General features: G+C 44.2%; 1 protein-coding gene across 6 annotated transcripts; it reads right to left on the bottom strand.

Moving 5' to 3' along the window:
- Nucleotides 1-179: 179 nt before the first annotated feature.
- BRCA1 (BRCA1 DNA repair associated) lies at nucleotides 180-18,166 on the bottom strand. Of its 6 annotated transcripts, none has more exons than XM_065855914.2 (21): nucleotides 18,099-18,166; nucleotides 17,230-17,329; nucleotides 16,864-16,917; nucleotides 16,133-16,213; nucleotides 15,652-15,740; nucleotides 15,278-15,423; nucleotides 14,199-14,307; nucleotides 13,329-13,374; nucleotides 12,858-13,003; nucleotides 9,032-12,358; nucleotides 8,691-8,776; nucleotides 8,261-8,435; nucleotides 7,482-7,804; nucleotides 6,810-6,897; nucleotides 5,792-5,869; nucleotides 5,373-5,413; nucleotides 4,553-4,636; nucleotides 3,773-3,827; nucleotides 2,642-2,715; nucleotides 2,280-2,340; nucleotides 180-1,319 (listed from the first exon to the last, which is right to left on the bottom strand). In XM_065855914.2, the coding sequence occupies exons 2-21, from the start codon at nucleotides 17,316-17,318 to the stop codon at nucleotides 1,216-1,218; spliced, it is 5,256 nt and encodes a 1,751-aa protein (XP_065711986.2). In that variant the 5' UTR covers nucleotides 17,319-17,329; nucleotides 18,099-18,166; the 3' UTR covers nucleotides 180-1,215. The 6 variants fall into 6 exon arrangements, with proteins under 6 accessions (XP_065711986.2, XP_065711989.2, XP_065711988.2 ...); XM_065855917.2 differs by having other exon boundaries at nucleotides 12,858-13,000; XM_065855916.2 differs by having other exon boundaries at nucleotides 14,199-14,304.
- Nucleotides 18,167-18,449: the final 283 nt, after the last annotated feature.

Genomic DNA, 18,449 nt, shown 5'->3' with positions numbered 1-18,449 from the left:
ATAGAAATGACAACTCTGACTGAGGCTCTGAAATCCCAATTCACATTCCTGGCCTCCTCGGGACGTCTCTCCCCGTCCGGGGGGCTGGACTGGGGGTGTTTTTCCATCCAGGCTCAGTGCAGATGCTGAGGGACTGATGCACGTACAAAGAGCTGAACAACCAGAGCTGAACAACCAAGTCAAATACTTGCCAAAATAATTTTATTTCCTTTGAGCATTCCAATATTTATAAACACACTTTCCATAACTGCCCAAGATAACCCAGCAGCATCTGAGCACTGAACTGATTTTTTCAAACAACAACTTCATGAAAACAGGTTCTTTTTCTGCCCTGAAAGTACAAAATTATTTATGAAGCTGAATTGCTTGGCAACAGAAACAGAGAACATATTTTCTTCCATAAAAAGCAATTTCTTTGCAGTCTCATTTTGCAGGCACGGACTATTACAGCAGAATCCTATAGGGCTTTTTATAGGTCACTGGGACACTAAAGTGCATCTGTTTATTCTCTCTCCATAGGTGCCACATGCACTTGTCAGAGATACGACTGACACAGCCCTGCTACCAGCTCGTGGTTTTAAGGATTGGTTTGTGTTGAGAATCAAGTGTTGGCTCTTAGGGGCTGTTTCTCCTGGTTAAGGCAAGTTGGCATTTTCATATGCAAGAGGAGAGCAGTTCATATCAACCACCGCCTAAATTAACCAGGCTGATAATCCCAAAATAATATCGCATTGTGTTGGTATACACCCTTATTCAGGGTATGTATTTATGCAAAATGAAAATATGGAGGCTACTCAGGAGTGCGAATATGTTTGAAATACAAGCCCTGAGCCCAATATTACTCTTTTAAATGACTGTCTCCAAAATGTCCTGAAATACACAAACGGGAACGGGCTGCAGGGGTAAATAGCACATCACCATTTCTCTGAGGAAGCCACGTTCTACATTTTCTAACTTTAAAAATTCGTTTTACATTAATTTAAAGGATTATTTTGAAATGGGAAGTGTCAGTCTTTAAAGAACAGTGGGTAATTCCATCTTTATATGGTAATGCTAAGTAACTTTATTGCTAATAAAATGTAGTTATTTCACTCTGAACAAGAACATGCACATAATCTCTGCGTGACTTAAAAATTCTGGGTCCTTAAAATAGTTACCAGACTATCAGCACTGATGAGAACTCGTGAGTGATGGCAAGAGAACCGCGGGTCGCCCTTACGACACCAGGTAAGCATCCAGCTCCTGGCACTTGTAGCACGCGACGCTGTCTAATACCCACTCTCGAGTCACCATGGCAACGTTGGCTTTTTGCTGGATCGCTGTAAGACAAAGACACAACCCATCAAACTGTTATCCAGGAGTTAAACCAAGCTCAAGGTGAGCTTACTGATAGCCTTCCAATGAAGCTATTTGCTTTTTCTTTGACATTTTGAAGGCCTTGATAAAAACAAGAGTCTAAAACCAGCGATGTGGCACCACTACTCTTTTTAGCAACGCGGGTAATATTGCTGCTGCTAAAAGAGCTGTTTGGCGGCGAGTTGTGAACACCGTAAAATAAACACGCAAAGCAAAGAACACAGTCCTTGTTATGTTTAATTTAGGACCTCGGTGGCAGCACCTCAGCTCCTGCCTGCACCAAGTGCATGACAAGCAATGAGTCTCGTTAAGAGAGAAGGAACAGAAAATTACTGAAGTGCTCCCAGACTGTTCTGCACCGTTTCAGGATCTTTATATGTTCTCGTTTACCCAGGGCCATGGAAACAGCTGATGTTTTTACATCATCTTCCCGCTCCGCTCCGCTGTTGAACTCCACTGTAGCCTAACTAGCTCCCATTCATTCCCTAACTCCCACTATCTCATTCCAAAGTGAGTTAGTCCGGAATACTTGCAAAGTCTCGTGGTTTTTCTGGAGCATTTTGATTCAAGAAGAAAAAAGGCAAAGCTGTAGATCAGTTAACGCTTTGTCACTAGATATTCTTCCTAGACCAATCTCATCCCCTCTAAGGCTTTCTCCTGGATCTTACTTGTCCTCTGAGGGCACAATTCCCCACTGTTTAGACATTATCTCCAGTCAGAAAAGCTTCAGGTGGTACCCAGGACAGGGTTTGCCTGCCAGACTCCATTGCTGATTCTGGAGATAATACAGAGCTTTCTTCCAAGACAAACCTCCATCTCCAGATGCAGCAGGATTTTATTTCAATTCCTCCACACGCCTCTCTGATATTTAACTATTGAAAGGCCTGATGAGATAAGGACACCCCATGACAGTGTCATTTTACCTCCGTAATCCGCGTCTTCCATCCAAGCATCTGGCTGCACAACCACGACCACAGTAGAACTCTAGGATTTCAAGATAAGAAAATAAAACTGCAGGTTATCTGTCATTAAATCCCTCTCACACCATCTGCAGAGAGCGATAACCGGGCTAACTCTGCTTCAGCGCATCACTTCAGACACGACTGTAGAAAGAGGTTGTAGAGAGAGAAAGACGTTAATTCCTGAGATTTTTCTGTGATTTCTTTCTAGGGTTGCTGTGTCTAAACTAAGGCACTAAAGGCTTCTTGTAGATAATCACCCACCACGTGGTTTTTGTAACTATAGCCCCTCCACTATGCGAAGCGTAACGTTCATTCACACTTACCCTGGTGTGTGTGAACAGATGAGGCTGCTTCACCACGGAGGCACCGCAAAGCTCCACCATCCATTCGAGGTGTTCTGAAGAAATCAGAGAAACAGATAAAAAACTTCAATGTTTTGTATCACCGATGCTATTCCCTAAGGCCTCACGTGTTCATTCTATGATATAAACTATCATAGTTTCAAAGAAATCCAAATCTTAGTAGAGAATAAGAGGTGAGGCTGACCAGTCTATAGTCACCCGGGTCCTCCCTCTTGCCCTTTGTGAAGACTGCAGTGACATTTGCTTTCCTCCAGTCCTCAGGCACCTCTCCTGTTTCCCAAGACTTGCCAAAGATGATGGAGAGAACCAGAGTTTGCCCTGCTGAAATCCAGGGTTGCAATTCTGCTTGTCATTCTGCTCCTGCCACATAAGATCCTGAACTCCACCATCTCATGGTCGCTGCAACCAAGGCAGCCCTCAACCTTTACCGCTTCAACCAGACCCTCCTTGTTGGTGAGGATGAGGTCCAGCAGTGCACCTCTTCAAGTTGGCTCCTCCACCATTTGCATCAGAAAGTTCTGGTCAAGGCACTGGAGGAACCTCCTGGACTGTGGCTGCTGGCCAAGTCGTCCTTCCAACAACCATCAGGGAAGTTCAAATCCCCCACCACAACCAGGGCCTCTGACTGTGAGGCTGCTCTCAGCTGTCTGTAGAGGCCTCGTCAACTTGCTCACCCTGATATGGGTGCCTATACTAGACACCCACAACAGTATCACCCCTGCCAGCCTGCCCCTTCACTTTCACCCACAGACTCTCAACTTGCTCCTCATCCGTGCCTGGACAATACTCAATACATTGGAGTTGCTCTCTTACATAAAGAGCAACTCCACCAGCACGCCTGGCTGGCCATGTCTGTCCTGACAAGGACACAGCCACCCCTGAGCACATTCCAGCCATGTGTGCTGCCCCACCACGTCTCTGTAATTGCCACCAGGTCATCATCTCCTGCCCGAACACAGGTTTCTAACTCCTGCTGCTTATTCCCCATGCTGCACGCATTGGTGTGCAGGCATTTCAGAGAGCAAGCTGAGCACATCGATTTCACCCCACGGGGATGGGAGGCCTCCCAGCCTTCACCAACTCCAGACACACCTGTAGTCATATCAGTGAAAGGTCCATAGCAACAGATCTCAAAGTCTTTAAAGATCTGAAAAACAAGGAGCGTGTTAACAGAGTCCAGACGGTATCTTTAAAGGACAAGATTTAATATGCTGGTTTCATCGCAGTTCTAGGACTGGTTATCAAGCTATCGCTGTTTCACAAAGTATTTCTGATGCTCTTTGTAACCTACAAAACGAAATAATAGCACCAAAAAGCCCAACCCCATGCTATCCTATACCAATGGTATAAAGTGACAGCATTCACTTGCTTTGACCTTGTTAAAATCAGCCTCAATAAATTATTTTTTAATTATGCAGGCTGTATAGATTTAATTATATGAACCGAGTAAAAAAGATATTCCAAATTACGTATTTAGCTGTATTTCTATATTCCACGGCTATGCTTTACGTCCGTACTTGGGTTTTGTCTTTGGTTTTAAATGTCTGTTCATTATGTATTGAAGTAAACAAACCGCTTCTAAATGTCAGAGTGCCCTGTACCAATTATTGTGTGAGTTCCAGTAAGTCAAGTCAGTATAAAAAATAATTTACATGTGTATTATAAAGCTGTTGTATGTGATGGTCATAGCATAGATAGTGAGTCACTTGGGCATATCTGCTGTCACCTTTCACGTATAAAAAGGCTGAATTTGTACAATTCTGTGCACAGAGAACAGCAGAGAAATTGGAGGAACTTGCAGATATTCAGCCAGCACAGGCACATGCGAAACAGTCGCAGCAGGACAGGATTTTCACCCCGAAGTGCTCGTACCTTGGCAGTCAGAGCCTGTCGAGCCCTCCTCGGACCTTGGTGGTTCCTCCCGTTGATTACGTCTCCTCGAACTTCAAAGCTCTCCTGGAACACACCACAAACAGGCAGGCAGAGGTCAGAGACCGAGGAGGTTTCCCTGGTCGGAGCTCTGCATCTGAACAGGCAGAAGTTGCATTTCAGAACTGGAAACCTTACAATTAAGCGTGTGCAGAAAGTTAATTAAAAGGCTTTTCAAAAAAAATGACTGAGAGCAGCACTGAAACCCCTGCAGCAGCAGACAGCTTTTAAAGAAACAAATCAGGGTCGAAACATAGTTTAGTAAACTGTATAAAAGAAGGGGCACACTCCAAGACTATAATTAACTTATCAGTACAGTATCATTTGATATAAATTATCAGTACATCACCTCTAGATCTTCAACATCTACTTTATTTCAAGGCATTCATTTAGTGTATAGTTTACTAACAAACACAGTGCTGCATTTGATAATTCAGGCCTACATCTGACTCAAACTCCCATTTCTCCAAGACTTCCTTGCAACTTCTCCGAAACTTCCAATGCAGTTTCACCTGCTACAAAAGTATGAAAACCAGCTGTGTATTTTCAGTTTACTTGGAAAAAACCCAGTTGGTTTTCATTATAATTGGAGGCTCTTCGCTTAGAGCAACGCGAGAGTGTATGACAACATTAGCAGCGGTCCCACGTATCAAATAAGCCATTATATATATTTAATGTTTCGACAATATCTGAGGCTACTGATAGGTCTATTAATGTAACAGTGTTGATTACACATTTGACATTTCACTCTGAAGGGACCTACCTCATCCAGTATCCTTCCTTCTTTGAAAGACTGAATGACCCCTAAATAAAAAGATCAGAACAGGACAAGTCATTTTATCCAGCAAAATTGCTCTTCCACTGCCAATAGGCTGACTTCATTGCTATATTAAAATAAAAGTACTTGTACTACGGGAAACTGAATACGTTATGATGCCTTATAGAATGTAATGATTTTTTTTACCTCTCATAAATAAGATTAATTTTGCACTAACTGATGCCATACATCTTGAAGATTTGAATTAAGATTTAAATGAAGAGCAAGGAAAGGCATTTGTCAGTGGGCAGCAAACCAGGACAAGTATTCGGAAGAGAAAGCAGCTGCTTTTACTGAAACAAGTGAAGAGTACATTGGTGGAAGAAGGGCAGAGACTATTTAGCTCCAAACCAAGTTATACTTACACTGATAACTAACGACCCATTTCCTCCCTGCAATACCCAGAAAGTACTTGAGTGTCCGTTCACACACCAGCTCCTTGTCTGCAGAGCAAACGAGAACAAGATCTTTCAGTTCTGAATGTCCCATCCATTAAATACAAAGAAAAAAAAGTAACATGAACTTCAAATCACACAAGGAACCAAAACATCCCCTCACTCTGATTGACTGAGGTCATTGCAGGATGAGCATGAGCCAGCACTGGGCCCTTGTGGCCAGGAAGCCAGTGGTATCTGGGGTGGGTTAGAAGGGGGTGGTCAGTAGGTCAGAGAGGTTCTCCTGCCCCTCTGCTCTGCCCTGGGGAGACCACACCTGGAATATTGTGTCCAGTTGTGGCCCCTCAGCTCCAGAAGGACAGGGAACTGCTGCAGAGAGTCCAGCGCAGCCACCAAGATGCTGAAGGGAGTGGAGCATCTCCCGTGTGAGGAAAGGCTGAGGGAGCTGGGGCTCTGGAGCTGGAGAAGAGGAGACTGAGAGGGGACTCATTCATGTTTACAGATATCTAAAGGGTGAGTGTCAGGAGGATGGAACCAGGCTCTTCTCGGTGACAACCAATGATAGGACAAGGGGTAATGGGTTCAAACTGGAACACAAAAGGTTCCAGTTAAATTTAAGAAGAAACTTGTTCATGGTGAGGGTGGCAGAGCCTGGCCCAGGCTGCCCAGGGAGGCTGTGGAGTCTCCTTCTCTGCAGACATTCAAACCCGCCTGGACCCCTTCCTGTGGAACCTCAGCTGGGTGTTCCTGCTCCATGGGGGGATTGCACTGGATGAGCTTTCCAGGCCCCTTCAACCCTGACATTCTGGGATTTTGTGTGATTCTATGAAACAGAATAAGAAAGACGCCCAAGTTTAAACAAAAAAAGAGAGAAGAAAATAATACTTATTCAAATTTACTGCTGAACTGTCTGCCTGTTTGTTTGCCTAGAGTTAAAATTCCATATGGTGTGTAAATATAAGATTTGTGCATATGGCTCCCAACAAACCTGTTTTCATTATGACATGGGTTGTTCCTTCAGTAATGCGATTAGATAAAGTGCTTCCAGTTTTTCTTGCAAACTTCTGGACCACCACCTGAAAAGCAGTTAAGAAAATTAATAGCTAGAAAAACAGGTCAAAAATAACAACCAACAACTTCAGTTCATAGGAGTACAATGTAGTAACACAGTTACTTTAAAGTAATGATTTTGTGCTGGCACACAGCATATGCATTTCCTTAAAAGTCAATAATTACTTTAGCCTGTTGAATGGTACCGAAAAGACAGCAGTTTATAAACCAAAAGTAATATCCTCCTGGAAATGCATTGTAGGAACAGGTTTATCAGCAATTCTGAACTGGCTAATTACAGAAATCTTCACTATTGATCAGAATTTGAGTAAAGCAGCAGCATTTGAGAACATTAAGGGAACCAACCGAGCTCTTGCTCTGGAATAACGCTGTTTTCCGCTAGACAGTACACAGTCATTTTAAAAGTTCCAACTTCACCAAAAGCTCAATAATGCCACGTACAGGCAGCGGTGACTGATGTTGCTGTATTACAGATCTGCGATTCCTGTCAGATTAGTTTCCACTGTATTAGTTCTCTCTGTGTTGATGATTATAATGGTAATCAGGAACAATTAACGAGTGATCTTTAAAACTTCTGAACTATACTTACATGTTCGCTTTGAGTCAGACCCGATGCCACAATTGACATTTCTTTCCTGTTGGTCCCAACGGGACTCGCTGCGTTTTCTTTCCCAGTTGCGTTGTGCAGAACAGATGTTGGAAAACACGAACTTCTTGTCGATTTGCACTCCTGAGTGCAGCTGTTACCAGCATTCGGAGCTGCAACGCAACTTGTGGTCTCTTCTGCAGCTGGAGGGTTAAGAACCCTTACAGAGGAGGATTTACTTGGACTCCTGGTCACATTTCCAGAGGTATTTGGTAAGACAGACGCACTGTTGAGCCTGGTCCCCGAATTCTGCTCATCTGTGTCTTCTGAAAGAAAAGAAATTACTCCTTGAATCAATTTCATCCTTTTTGTAGTCACGGTACAGCGCTGATGCTGTACCTGTTAAGTTTAAATACTGCAGTCACTTCCTCTCCTTATTTATTACTTTGCCTTTGCCTCTATTGTTACTATTTTCTGATCCATAGCAGAGCCTCTAGAATACCTGTGAAACTTTTAGTCACATAGATATAGATATAGATATAGATATAGATATAGATATAGATATAGATATAGATATAGATATAGATATAGATATAGATATAGATACAGATATAGTTCGGAATAAAACATGAGTGTCTCACTGAAGAGCTGAATTTAGGTGAAATTCTGCGAGCGACTCAACTTTAAATCAACACCGATTTGTGGCAGAGGGGAAAAAAGAACTAGCAATAGCCACACAACTGCTTTTTTAAAAGCTGGGCGAGGTTTTCATTGCTATTTACCTCTCTCTCGTCTCATTTGTTCCATTGCAAGTGTTCCTTCGCTACTGGAACGCGGCAGGTCCCTATGGACAGGTAAAAGTTGACAGTCCTGACTTCCGTGCTGCTCCAGCACTGCTTCGAGCGCAGCCATTTCTTGTTGAAGCTTTTTTAGGTTATTTTGCATGATATTCTTCTGCTGCAGGGGACACATAATTGTGCCAACATTAGCAAGCTCAGCTTTACACAGCAAGCTTAATTTATTTGAATAATACTTGAAAATTAGAAACAGCAACAGCAGTAGTTCTACAGGTCTTGATTAATTATGCTCTTGGAAATGATCCAGCGACACAACAAACATGAAGAAAGCGGTTTGCCACGACACCGACTTCACAGCTTTCAGGTACTTGTTTATATCCCAGAACACAAACTGGAATTCGGTGCACAAACTCACCTGTGTAGTAAGGATCTCACCCTGAGAGAACGGGCCGCACGAATCCTCTACGTTACTCGTCTCGCTGTCAGATCCAGACGCTTCACCTTGAGGAAGGAAGAAGAAAATCTGAATTAGTTAAAGAAACCCAAACTTTTCGCATAACTTCTTACCACATGGACCTTTTAGCCAATTGTTAACTATAAAGGGGCAGGTTTTGAAAACACTGAAATTAGAAGCACAGATGTAGTTTAAGTGAACATTTTGAAGAATACCGTGTCACACATGCAAACTCCAAAAACCTCAGTGCGATGACATGACAAACACAGTCGCAAAGATTAAAAAGAAATCTGAGTTTGTACCTGGGTTTGCTCCCATGTTTTGGTCTTCTTGGCATTCACCTCTGGAGTTAGTTTTGCTTCTCTTCCGCCCCCAGTTACAACTTGGAGAAGTTTCTTTACCCTCATCCACTTGTTTGGACGGATGAACGTGTACTGACAGTTTCTTCAGCTCTTGTGCTCCATCAACTGATTCTTCAGAGGTATTGGATTGGGAGGAAAATAAGTTGACAGAGCATTCGGATTCCTGGCTTGGCGAAACACATCCGCTGCTCGGGGCAGCTCCGGGTGTTTTCTGCGCATTATTGTCACCGTTACTTCCACGGGGAGGCAATGCAATGGGACTTACTGAAGACTCTACCACAGATGGCACTTGTTTGCTGGTCTGCAAAGGTGTGCTTGCTGATTTGCTATTTATTAGTGACTGAAAACACGGTAACTCTTCATCTTCGCTAGATTCTTCATCTGAAGATTGCAGTTTCCGCGCTCTTCTCCGAGATCTTGGAATACCTCGAGATGTGGGCTTAGAACTGACATTGTGATTGTGTAGTTCTTGTACCGGGGCATTGTTGCTGCTTTTCACAAACACAGCAGATCTCTCTCTCCTGTCAGTTTCAGAAAAGCTGGTGTTCTCCTCAATATCATCATCAGAGCACAACAGGCCATCAGGGGTCTCAGACGAACCTGTAAGATCACCATTCCCTTTAACAGGCTCTTCCAGAGCCTGCGCAACTAAACCCTCGGGCATCCGTGTGCCAGCAGTTTGAGTTGCTGCTTCTTCATCCCCCTTTACTTGTTCTCTTTCTCTTTTGCTACGTTTTCTCCCAGTGCCTTCAGAGCTGAGCTCAGCGGGTCGTTGCTGACACGTTACAGGACAGATCATTGATTTGTACTGAAAATGTAGTAGCGGAGCTTTGCCAACAACACCCTCAGCCCTCCCTGCTTGATCGCTTTCCGAACTGCCGCACATTTCATCGACTGTGTTTAAACCGGCTCTTTTGAAAACTTGCTCTTCTGCATCATCCTGATCACTTTGGCTTCTCTTACTCTTGACTGGATTCTGTCTCAACTCACTTCCGATCCCTATGTCAGTTGACACTGCCTTTTCATTTTCCTGCTCTCCTTTCTGCAATCTGTCCTTGCCTTCAGTCCTAGCGGTACCCATTCCAATTGGTGTCGGATTCCCTTGATTTGCAACCTGTGAAACATCTTCTCGATGATCCTCTGCCTGTGAAACATCTCGATGATCCTCTGCCTGCGCACATTCAGTGTCCCCAACAAAGCAAGTCACAGGACTAACACAAGACTCCTTGGCTTTACGTGGCTCTTTCCCACAAGCCCTACTCAAGCTCTCAGCTCTCTCTTCTTGCAAGCTTTCTGTTTTTAAATATTTGCTACGCTTATCTTCTCCCTGATCAGCACACGATCTCTTTAGAGTTTCGGAAGCAGCATCTCCTATTGCACGTGCCTTTACAGGAGTAGGATAAAGGCTAAACGACAGCCGTTTTGAATGCCTAAATATATTCCGCAGATACTGCGTGTCTAACTCGCTGTCTTCAACTTCCTCGGTCACTTCCAAACCATTTTTAGCCACTGGCAACTTTTCAGCTCTTAAGTCACCTGGAACTTTCAGTGTATCGTGTCTGCTACCCTGGGGAAGAGCAGCAGGAGATTCAGACGTCTCTTCAGGGAGGGGGGAAGCCGTTGAAGGCGGCTCTAGGAGCAAAGGGCTTCCTCGTATTTCACTTTCTTGAGAAGCCGTATCGGGTGCCAAGGAACCACAATTTGAGTGCTGACGACCAGATGTAGCATTGAGAATTTTTCCAGTTCCTGCAGCATCCAGTGAATTCTTTAGACTGATCTGCATTTCATTTGCTTCCAGATCCCCACCCTCCGGATCAGTGAGTGCCTGGTCACTCACCACATCGCGGGGCTCACGCTGCTCTTCGCACTCAGAAGCGTGAACCAACACGTTCCTCTGGACTCCAGGGAAAGACCCTTCGGGGTCGCTCTCATGCTTTTTCGCCCCCTTAATCACTCCTTTTCCCATTTCTTTCGCCATTTCTTCAGAAAGCAACTGAAGGTGCCTGCTGCGCCTGACTTGTCTTTGCTCCGAATCGGCTTTCCTTGGTTCTTCGCTGCTTGGGTAACTATCGATCTGGGGCTCAGCCGCATCAGGGGACAGGGAGTTTCTGTCCACCACTAACTGCAGGGCGCACATGGTTCTGGTAGAACGCCTGCTTCTCTTTGCTGCGGAACCATTTTGTTTAGTGCCTTTCTGATCGGAGATATTCAAATCTGGCTCCGTGTCACAGAGCTTGCCAGCCACCTTTTCAGCAGCTTTTTTCCACCTGGATCCTCCTTCCTCAACTTCTGCCACTGTATCATCCTCTTTATTCTCAGAGAGGCGACTCTCACCAACAGCAGAGCTTTCCTCACATCTTTTCTTCTCAGCATCTCCAAGGTGGAAATCAACATGTTCAGGGCACCCATCTGCCTCCTCTGCATCTTTTTTCTTGATGAAATCCTCGGGTCGCAGGACACTGACAGTCTTCCTTCTCCGCTTCGGTCTGTCTTTGCTGGAGTTATTCCAGGACTTATCAGCAGCTGCATCTTCCTTTTTTTCAGTAGGTAAAACATCTCTAAAGACAAAAGGGGGATTTGACTTCCTCTCTCTCTTGTATGTTTTCCCAAATATTTTGTCTTTGATACTCTCTGCTGTTTCTTTTGACCATTTCTTATTTCCTTCAGCCACCACAATTTCCTTGGAATCGACCATAGGGTCAGTCTGTTGTGAAACACGGGATTCTTTGTCTGATAAAGATGCGTCTCCTTCGCCTGAAACGTCAGTTGCTTCAGCAGAATCATCCTGAGACGGAATCTCCTCGCTTTTTGAAAACCATTCATTGACTTTCTGAATGCTTCGCTTCAACCTCTTCCTGGAGACTTGATTCAGGGCGGCGCAGTCAAGCGCCTCTGCCTGAAGCAGCTTCTCCAGAGGAAGTTCTTTGTCATTGAGAGAATCGTTCTCAGGTTCATCCATTCCCGCAGCTTTCACGCTTTGTGCAATATCAACTTCCTTGCTTTTATCCAACCTGCTCTCTTTGAAGTCGAACTCTTCGCTGTTACTGTCACATAGAGTTTGCTCCACATCCATTTCTTCTGTGTTCTTGAAGAAAGACATGTCCCCATTCCTTGGGGGACTGTCACACTGCTCTGTGAGCTCTGCAGGGAGAACATTTAAAGGGGAACTCTGGTATTCGCTCACGTTCCCTTGGGCAGGTTTGGCATATCCAGTGATGCTCCGAGTGCTTTCCTTGCTCGAGCCTTCCTTCGAGAAATCACTTGCACCTGAGGATTTATGGGGATCATAAATTATTAAGCTCTATTTTACATGCACAAGAACAATGACAAGCTTAACAGCTACTTTGTTAGAAAAGAACCGTTCTTATCTCACCCCAAACCAGAATCTTACACTGCACAAATCTCCCTCTAAAGGGAGAAGGATAAAATTACATATGACATATTACATGCAGCTTCTTACACGAATTACCAGACAGTGCTCTCAACTTGTATTATAAGGAATAATACGGTTTACATAGAATAGAATAAGTTTTGCACCTTGATCAAGTTACCTTTTCTTCCCTTTCCTTCTCCTGTGCACAGAATATCCACATTTTAAGTACCTAGTCTATGGGTATAGTCTTGCATTATAGTGTCACTAGCTGGAGGCATCAACAAAACTACAATATGCAAGACTGCAAGTGTGTATTTAATCATATGAAATCTAAACATTAACTTGTGGTCTTTCTTTCAAGCTTAATTATTTTTGTCACCAAAATAAACACACCTATGACATTGGGTGGAATTACTTCTTCAGCACCCAGCTTGTCAGGCTGGGTAGTGCAAGGATATTCATTTCCCTTCTCAGCACTCTTGAGCTCTTCTGTGTTTTCTTGAGATGAAATCCACAGCGCTTCTTTGTCTTGTAACCTGCTGAGAAGTGAAATCTACTTTAATTACAGAGAAAAATCACAACAGACAGAAGATGATGCTTATTTTTCCCGTTTCGCTTTCCAAACCAGTTTTTGGAGCAGTCGCGCTGCACGACTGACATTCACTGCAACCAGACCCCTTCAGAACCTCAGGCCATTTGTTTTAATCCCCCCCACGTTCCTGAATTGAACATTGACTTTCAAAAGCATAGTACATGCTTTTCTCTTGAAGGTCTACAAAACATTTAGAAAACAGCTTTAAAGAATATTGTACGACAGAACTACTGTCTTTAGAAAATACTAATTCCTTAATGACCTTTACTTACCCAGCATTGTTCGCCTGTTTAAAAAGCTCTTCAGATGAATCGGAGCCTAAAAACAAATCAGCTGTTACTCTGGTTGAATGGATACAGAGAAAAACAGCTGCTAGTATTTAGAATTTTGAACTGGAAGTCAGAACAATATATTCAAACATCTGTCTCAGATCCTTTGACTGATCTTGGTAGAATCCCAGAATGTCCAATATTCCAGGTGTGGTCTCCCCAGGGCAGAGCAGAGGGGCAGGAGAACCTCTCTGACCTACTGACCACCCCCTTCTAACCCACCCCAGGTACCATTGGCCTTCCTGGCCACAAGGGCCCAGTGCTGGCTCATGGAAGCCATACAGGAAAAAAAAGGAGGTAATGAACACTATCTGTTAAAAGGAGCAATTTCTTCCTAGAAGGAAGGGGAAGAAAACAGACAACACACAGCATCTCTCTTGTTTCTAGCAGCAGTCAGCGCCAGATAAAAAGGAAGCTCTGAAAAGCGAGGAGAAACAGAAATTGAATATTCCTTCCTCAATTTGATTCCATCCTTATCTCTGGTTATCAACAAGAGCCTCAAGCACTGATGACAAAGCTTAATATTGTTTAGAAAATAGTAGTTATCATTAGCTGTAACAACTACAACTTCATTCACATCCATAGGGATCTTCTTTGTATCTCACACACTGAGCAGTAGGGGTTTACTACAGTAGCGTTATTTCCCACAACGTAATAGACTATGTAAACCCCCTTTGATTTACCAGCTTTGAACTGTCCATCATTTGTCCCTTTGATCTCATTTAAGGAGACATTATTGTTTATAAAGACTTTGAACGTCATCACCTTTCCCTGCTTTGCAAGCATTAGACACAACTCAACACCAGACCTTACCGAGCTCTATATAAATCCCTTTTTCAGAATCGCATTTCTGCTTTTTGTTTCTTAGGGAACACCTTTTGCCCCCAGTATCTGCAAGCGGAGCATCCACATGAGCTTCCTGCTGACAGGAGAACACAAAGTTATTTGTAACAGCACGTTACTTCAAAAAAATAAGTAGTAATTATTTAAAATGCAGAAGGGGAGACTGATACAGATGAACTATGTATTTAAATCAAAGATCTAACACATGTAACTTATCACACTGATATCAGTGATTGAACAGACACAATTACCATGCACTTAACAGCTCAAATCATTCACAGTTTTATCCTATTTAATATTCACAGAATCCCAGAATGTCAGGGGTTGGAAGGGGCCTGGAAAGCTCACCCAGTGCAATCCCCCCATGGAGCAGGAACACCCAGCTGAGGTTCCACAGGAAGGTGTCCAGGCGGGTTTGAATGTCTGCAGAGAAGGAGACTCCACAACCTCCCTGGGCAGCCTGGGCCAGGCTCTGACACCCTCACCATGAAGAAGTTCCTTCTGAAATTTAACTGGAACCTCCTGTGTTCCAGTTTGAACCCATTACCCCTTGTCCTATCACTGGTTGTCACCGAGAAGAGCCTGGCTCCATCCTCCTGACACTCACCTTTTAGATATCTGTAAACATTAATAAGGTCACCCCTCATTCTCCTCTTCTCCAAGCTCCAGAGCCCCAGTCAAGAAACAACGTACCATGAATAAACTCATACACTCAGCAATCACCCCAAGTTGGGTCATGTCTTAAGAATCCTTAAGACATATTCATGGTCTTACCACTAAAAAAGTAAAAAGCCTACCAATAGTCAGCCAGCCACATTAAAGAAGCAGTATAAAAAAGCTTTCCATCTTTCTATTCAGGCCATTTTATGCAAACAACTTTTTAAAGTAGGTTAAGACGACAAAAAACATTTAGATGTCCTTGTCTGGAATCACATTCAAGTCAAACAGTGACCTGAGAGCAAACCAGAATCTCTTATTCCATTTATTTATACACATTCCAAAAAAACCCACTAAACAATCCATAAAAATAAATTCAGGGAAAGAAATACCAAGGTGCGGTTTTCTTGTCCATTTCCTGTAGCACTTTTTTTCCTGTTCCTGAAGCCCTTGCTTTGGACGACAGACCTTTCCTTACACAGGAGCTCAGCAGCAGTGGCTTCTGTGGACGTTTTAGGAACGTGATGACTGTTTAAAACTGGAAAATGCCAACAGGAAAGAAAAGTAAAAGTATTTTCTTACACTGAGCAAGACAACAGGTATTAAATATTAATAAAATAGACCCTATGTAACCAGCATATATACAGCTAAAGTACAATTCCCATTTTGAGTACTGCACAGTAAGTAAATACCCTGCAACTAATTACAATACAAATGCCAAAATCGTATTTTTGAAAAGGGGGGGATATACATTGAGATCACTTACACTTTACTCCAGTGTCAAGCTCAAACGCATGGATAATTTCCAGCAATCCTTCAATTAGTTGCTTAAATCTGGAATTTTCTTTCAGACTTCTGAAATAACATCACCACATGAGTTGTTTTAAGACAAATGTATGGGTCAACTATGAATAGTTCTCTTAGAATTTAGGCTGAACAAAAAAAAGCAGTAAAACTCCAAGTGGGAGACGAGACAACCAGCTCCCTCAGCCTTTCCTCACACGGGAGATGCTGCACTCCCTTCTTCATCTTTGTTGCCCGGCGCTGGACTCTCTCCAGCAGTTCCCTGTCCTTCTGGAACTGAGGGGCCACAACAAGATTTTATTGCCAAGGGATAACTTGAGCTGCTCCTCTAGAAAACGAGTTTACTTAATAACCATCTTTTCTTTTTTATATTAAGACAATGATTAACTTTTCCTTCAAGTTCAAACTTCTCTTCCCCAAGCCCACCTGCAATGCTGCATTACCTCTTGGTGACCTCAGTCTTGCACAGTGGACACTGTATCACACCTTTCTTCTTTTTGCTGAGGAGCTGGAACATGCAGAACCTAGGAAAAAAGAATAATCACAGTGGTAACAAAAGAGAGGCTTATAATGTCTTTAAAACTGAGCCTAGGCATGCACCACTTAGTAGAAATCCTTCAATATCCAGTTGAATGTCTGTATTTTTGATCTGGTGTTACTCTGGATGAATCAATCCCCTTTGACACATCCTACAACTGCAGTTATTTCTTATGTAGAATTAATTTCCCCCCCCAAATAGTTACCCATTAAGTTATCAAAACGCAGTATACATCGTTCGCACTGAAGCAGCACACACGGAGAACTGGTGCTCCAGGCAGGGCTTTGGGTTCCCTGATAACGGCTGGTTTTACAAGACGCCAGTCCAAACAGCGACACGTAGGAAAGGTTTATCTTGCGGGGCAAAAGGTGCTGGGACAGGGATTAGCAGGGCTCATCTGGAGAGCTTTAAACTGGACTCGAAGGGGATGGGGATGTAGCTGGGCTTGCATCAGTGGGGCAGCACTGGAGTTGGTGAAGGCTGGGAGGCCCCCCATGCCCCTGGGGTGAAATGGGTGTGCTCAGCTCGCCCTCTGAAATGCCTGCACACCAAAGTGCAGACCCCTGACATTCTGGGATTCTGTGAGAATAAGAATAGATTGACTAAGCATTACAATCACAAAGATTGCAAACCTACCTGCAGAATATGTGATCGCATTTTGTTGAAACCGGCTCTTTTACCACATCCAAGCTATAAAAACAAAGGAAAACAAGGAAATCCAATCAGTTACCTTTCTTTTCCTAACTGGGTAGAGGAATGACGCATCTAGATTGAAATAGATAACCAAAATTTACTAGAACACAAGAACAAAATACAGGTTGTTTTGCACTTTCTCGCTTGAGCCCTATAAAACATCAATATGCTCAGCCTTAAAAGACAATTCTTTTTCCTTTCTGATAATCCACAGAACTGACAAAGCATTTGAAAGGAAAGAAAAAGAGACAAAAACAAATGACTCATTAACTATATTAAGACAGAGCTCACATCATTCTCCCAACGTACCATATTGGGCACTCCAAGTTCTTCTGCATTGCCAAAAGCACATTTTGTACATCTCCAATACCAATCACGGACAAGTCCATCCTTCGCATCCAAAGATACTCTACAGGAAAAAGAAAAGCAATCAGCTTTGTTTCTGATCTGTTTCATCCCTTACACGTGTTTTTGCCTGTGTGGCTTTTCTATAACACCCTGAACAGTATAAAATACTTGGCTGCTATTTATTGAGTGAGGCTTTACAGCACTGCTGGAGTTCTTACAGGTAAAACCTGTCAAATCTCTTGTAGTCAAGGGGGCAAAGCAGTACAGAAACAGCCATCAGCAGAAACGCAGCAAGGGCTCACACAAGCATAAGAGTGATAAGGGGGCAGGTAGGTGGAAAAGGCTGTGAAGGACACAGAGGACCCTGGGAACCACATACACCATGCAGCACGGGTAAGGCCCCACAGCAAGTATCACGAATCCTCAACATGAAGAGAAACAAATTAGAATCATAGAATAATTTTGGTTGGATCATCAAGTCCAACCATCCCCCCACCTCATGTCCCTGAGAACCTCATGTCCGTCTGTCCAGCCCTCCAGGGATGGTGACTCCAGCACTGCCCTGGGCAGCCTGTTCCAATGCCCCACAGCCCTTTGGGGAAGAAATTGTTCCCCACATCCAACCTCAACCTCCCTTGGCGCAACTTTACGCGGCAGCAGCCGGGGAGCAGGGACGGGCCCTGTCAGGAGACCGACGCGAAGCGGCCCAGCACCCGACTCCAGCCGCCCCACCCCGACCATCCCACCGCCACAGGGAGAACCGGCGGTGCAGGCACCGGGACGCTGCCGAGGCCGAGCCTCGTGAACCTGCCCGGCCCGGGGCCGCTCACCCGACCTCAGAGCCGCCCTGGTGCGCCCATCGCATTTCGCGCCTTTCGGTCACGCCGATACACACCGCCCAACCAGCCAATCCTATACCTCAACCACAGCACGTGGTCCGAGATACGCTCTCTAATTGGCTTCTCTCGTTCACGTGATATACCCAGAGCGGGGCGGGGCGAGGAAAAACACAGATGATTGGCTGTGCCGTATTGCGTCAGAGAGCGCAGCTGTTCGCGCGGTGCATTGTGGGAGCTCCGGCGTCAGCTGGCGCCGTACCCCTCCCCGTCTCTGTTTATTGTTGTGGCTCCGCGAGGCCTGTCTCCGCCCCTCGGCCAATCAGAACCGTGAGGAGGATGAGT

This window comes from Patagioenas fasciata, chromosome 22 (assembly GCF_037038585.1).
Source record: "Patagioenas fasciata isolate bPatFas1 chromosome 22, bPatFas1.hap1, whole genome shotgun sequence".
Lineage (NCBI taxonomy): Eukaryota > Metazoa > Chordata > Aves > Columbiformes > Columbidae > Patagioenas > Patagioenas fasciata.
This window is presented reverse-complemented; position numbering and strand designations above follow the sequence as displayed.

What these genes read in the sequence shown, in the direction of transcription:
- BRCA1 (XM_065855914.2), bottom strand. Translation starts at nt 17,318, where the DNA reads ATGCGAAGGATGGACTTGTCCGTGATTGGTATTGGAGATGTACAAAAT. An exon ending in AACTTGGAGTGCCCAATATG is followed by an intron (nt 16,918 to 17,229) that starts GTACGTTGGGAG and finishes TTGTTTTTATAG; the next exon opens with CTTGGATGTGGTAAAAGAGC. An exon ending in GTCTGACTCAAAGCGAACAT is followed by an intron (nt 6,898 to 7,481) that starts GTAAGTATAGTT and finishes ACTGCTTTTCAG; the next exon opens with GTGGTGGTCCAGAAGTTTGC.